The sequence below is a fragment of the Diospyros lotus genome, chromosome 10 (genome assembly GCF_014633365.1).
Source record: "Diospyros lotus cultivar Yz01 chromosome 10, ASM1463336v1, whole genome shotgun sequence".
Classification (NCBI taxonomy): Eukaryota; Viridiplantae; Streptophyta; class Magnoliopsida; order Ericales; family Ebenaceae; genus Diospyros; species Diospyros lotus.
This window is the reverse complement of record NC_068347.1, coordinates 25,963,654-25,967,334: the sequence shown is the minus strand read 5'-3', so window position 1 is coordinate 25,967,334 and position 3,681 is coordinate 25,963,654. Positions and strand designations below refer to the sequence as shown.

The 3,681-nt window shown below is 33.2% G+C and overlaps 1 protein-coding gene across 1 annotated transcript; it reads right to left on the bottom strand.

The window, feature by feature from the left end:
- Positions 1–1,301: 1,301 nt before the first annotated feature.
- LOC127810992 (uncharacterized) lies at positions 1,302–3,163 on the bottom strand. The gene is made up of 2 exons (XM_052350645.1): positions 2,997–3,163; positions 1,302–2,232 (listed from the first exon to the last, which is right to left on the bottom strand). The coding sequence occupies exon 2, from the start codon at positions 2,185–2,187 to the stop codon at positions 1,519–1,521; it is 669 nt and encodes a 222-aa protein (XP_052206605.1). The 5' UTR covers positions 2,188–2,232; positions 2,997–3,163; the 3' UTR covers positions 1,302–1,518.
- Between the last annotated feature and the right edge of the window lie 518 nt (positions 3,164–3,681).

The window sequence follows — 3,681 nt, the reverse complement described above, 5'->3', positions numbered from 1 at the left end:
TGTGTGATGTTATGTTCTTATTTCAATTTTTAATTTTTAGTTTTAAACGTACCGAAAACATCTAAAATAATAAAATGTTGTTTTGATTTTTTTTAATTTTTAAAAATAACAAAGAGAATGTATTTTTAGTGTTTTGAAAAATTAAAAACTCAAAACAGATAAAAAACAGTAAAAAAGAATGTAACTTTAAATTACGTTTGTTTTGTTATTTTTAAGTTATTTTTAATTTTTAATTTTTTAAAATAATGATAATGAGTTTTTTTGTTATTTTAAAAAATAAAAAAAATTATAAAAAAATTTAAAATAATAAAAAATTATTTAAAATATTTTCATTCAAAACAAACTTTAAATTCAAAAATATTTATTTATATTTTATTATTTTAATAAACAAATATTACAAAATTTATTAATTTTAAAACATATATATATATTTTAAAAATATATTAACATTAAATATTTTTAATTTACTGAATAATCAAATTTATTAAATAAAATATTATTAAAAAAATTTAAAATTTCAAGAGAACATATTTTTTAATTTTTTGTTTTAAAAAATAATTTTTTAAAATAACAAAAAAACGCATTTTTAATTTTTTAAAAATAAATTATCAAAATAAAAAAAAATAAATTTAAAATTCAAAACTAATAATGAAAATTAAAAAAAGAAAGAGAATGAAAACTTAGATTTTGAACTTCAAAACATTTTTGTTCAAGCTCAAGGAATACAGCTGGAGCCTGGGAATTGTCTACTCTGGTTTGCTTAGTCTTAGTCTTAGAACCTGTTACATTGTTTTGTTTTGAAATTAGACATTTTTGAATTGATTCAAAAATTGCCGCCTTAAAGCATTTAATAACAATAATCACGAGATTATTATCGTTATATGCAAAAAGGAAGAGCACAAGCCATATAGTGTTATTTTTTTTAAATAAAATGGTCAACAAATAAATTGACCCAAATAATAAGTAAACAGGTTTTGCACAATGCAGCTGAAACTGGCAGCTAGAGAGAAATTCGCCAAAGCAACGTAAACCAGCATAGAACATCGTCACCAAAATAAATCTCAGAATACTTAGCAAAATGAATAATTAATTAATTAACTAGATAAATCTCATATGTTTAAATCAGCAGCATCAAATAACAAACTTTATTTACAGATCAATCAACAATTAGCACTCTCGAAAACTTATAACTGAGTTTCCTTCCCAGCCCAGCCCTATAGGCAAAATTGGTCTCTGAGTAATATAATATAATTGTCACGATATTAAATTCAAGCCATTAATGCAAAATTTGAAATGATTCATGGAGACCAAAGGCATACTCTATATATATTACTAACTTTGACAAGCACAGTTTACATGTGATGAATGCCCAAACAAAATCATTAGGGACGACACGACACCTTAACAGTTCAAACGATTAAGCAGAGCAAAAATATCAAATCAAGTTGGGGTGGTAGAAAATTCGTACCCAACAAAGTTTGCAACTCAGAAGCCCCAAAATAATAACAAATGCTGAGATCAAAACCTCTCTGCCAATCTGGCAGAAACAGCTCTAAGTTTTGAATATACCTTCCCTGCAGGGGATCCTAAAATAAGACTACAAAGAGAATCCCTTGCGATTTTAATGTTGGCAAATGATCCTAAGATGTGAATCTTGGTGTCTGCAATCACAATCCGCGTCTTCGTAGAGTTCTCAATGGCAAACTTTGTTTTCCCTCCCTTACCAGACAGCCTACCGATGGCACGGGACAGGTGCTCACCTCGAAGGGTTTTAACATCCTTGATCTCGAATGATTCAACATAAAGCTCATCCATACGCAGGAGGGCAATGGCATCTATCACGTCGAACCCGAGCATGAAAGCATGAACAAAATCTGCACACTTTTGGAGGTTACTGATATCAGGTGTGTCCTGCCTGGTCTTTAGTTCAACCTTCCGAGCCTTGAGATTCATACGGATATCAACCTTCATCTGCTCGTATATTGGAGTATAAATTTCCATCCATGCCTTCTTGAGGGGTGTATACCGGTGTGGTGGAACAGAGACCTTTCTAAACTGAACTCGACCTTCACTTATCTCGTGAGCCTTCAAAGGCTCAAAATTTGGCTTCGATGGGAATGACACACGCTTTGGTTCAGAGGAAACCTTTTCAACCTCCATGGCAGTGGTACCTTCATTAGCCTGCATTGTGTAGCCTCTTACTTGTAGCTCTGGAAGAGATGCTAAGCAAACCTGAAAAAATTATATAGATTCTAAGTCAGATGCAAGTCAAAGTTGCCCCATAAACTAAGTGTAATAAGGTGACATATCACAAACTATATTGCTGACCAAAGAGCTAATGAAATTACAAGTAGAAAATTTGTCAAGAACAAAGCACTCCAGAAGAAAAACAAATATTTAACTGTAAAACCATTTATTTCAATCCGGAAAGAGTTGATAAATGGCTAATTTTACAGAGCAAGACGTCAAAAACTACATTCATCACGAGTTAATGCTTTGTTACTGAGATCTAGGGTTCCATCGGCATCAGGTAGAAGGTGGGTTCAGATAGCGGTGCACATGGCTTGAAGGCTAATTGGGTAAAATCTGAATATCAACCTAAAATCGCCAAACACTACACTACACAATATACCTGGTACAAAGCAATTCTAAAGAAAAACAAATACAAAACCGTTTAACCACCATACTCCAATCTGAAAAGTGTTGACAAAAAGCTAATTTCACCGAGCGAGAGGTCAAAAACTACATTCCTCGGGAGATACAAAACATATAATCAGATAAAAAGTGAGAGAAGATAGACCAGTGATCACAAGAAAGTGGAACTATATTCGCATTTTAACAATTCCCTGTAAAAATCAGTGTAAGGGAATTCATGATGAGATCTAGGGTTCCACCGGCATCGGATAGAAGCCAAGGCGGGTGCAATTTGCGCGAAAATCGTAGAACAAGGTTCAACAAAACTCCGAATCACACAAACGCTACACTGCAATACGCACCTGCTACAAAATCGTCGTCGTCAATGGAATAGCAACGCTGCCCACACCTCCAGACCGCGATTGGCTCGAACCGCAGCGAAACCAGGATCTGAAACAGGAAACCACCGAGAGAGAGAGGGGTAGGGGTGGGGGAAGGAGAGGCAGATTGAACTCCTCGTATGCCACGGTTTTTGGTGAACAAATAAACAATAGAAACCCTAATGGGCCCGGTGTGGACTCTCTTAAAGTTCTTAACCATGAGCTCGGTGGTGGGCTGGGTTTTGCTGGCATATTGGGCCGGCCCTCTACTCCTTTTTTTCTTATTCTCAACGGCCTGAAAACAAACATGGGCCTTTTGCCATATGTTCATTTTTGGGTTCAGATTTTAGAAGTTGTATTCAGTTTCTCTTCTATTTTTAATCAGAAACTTAAAACCTGAACATATGGTTTAGTTTTTGTGTTTATATTCAATTTTTTAATATAAAAATATCAGAGTATAATGTATTAATCAGCTTTTAATATAATATATTGATATAAAAATGTTTAATATAATATAAGAAAGATTAACCTAAAAGAGAAGTTGCCATGGACATTATTCATTGACATAGAGATTACCAAATTGTATCGTAGCTCAAAGCACAACAATGATTAGAAAAGACCGTAGCTCAACGAGGGAAGGGGAATAAACTTGGGGTTTAATTTAACT

What these genes read in the sequence shown, in the direction of transcription:
- LOC127810992 (XM_052350645.1), bottom strand. Translation starts at nt 2,187, where the DNA reads ATGCAGGCTAATGAAGGTACCACTGCCATGGAGGTTGAAAAGGTTTCC.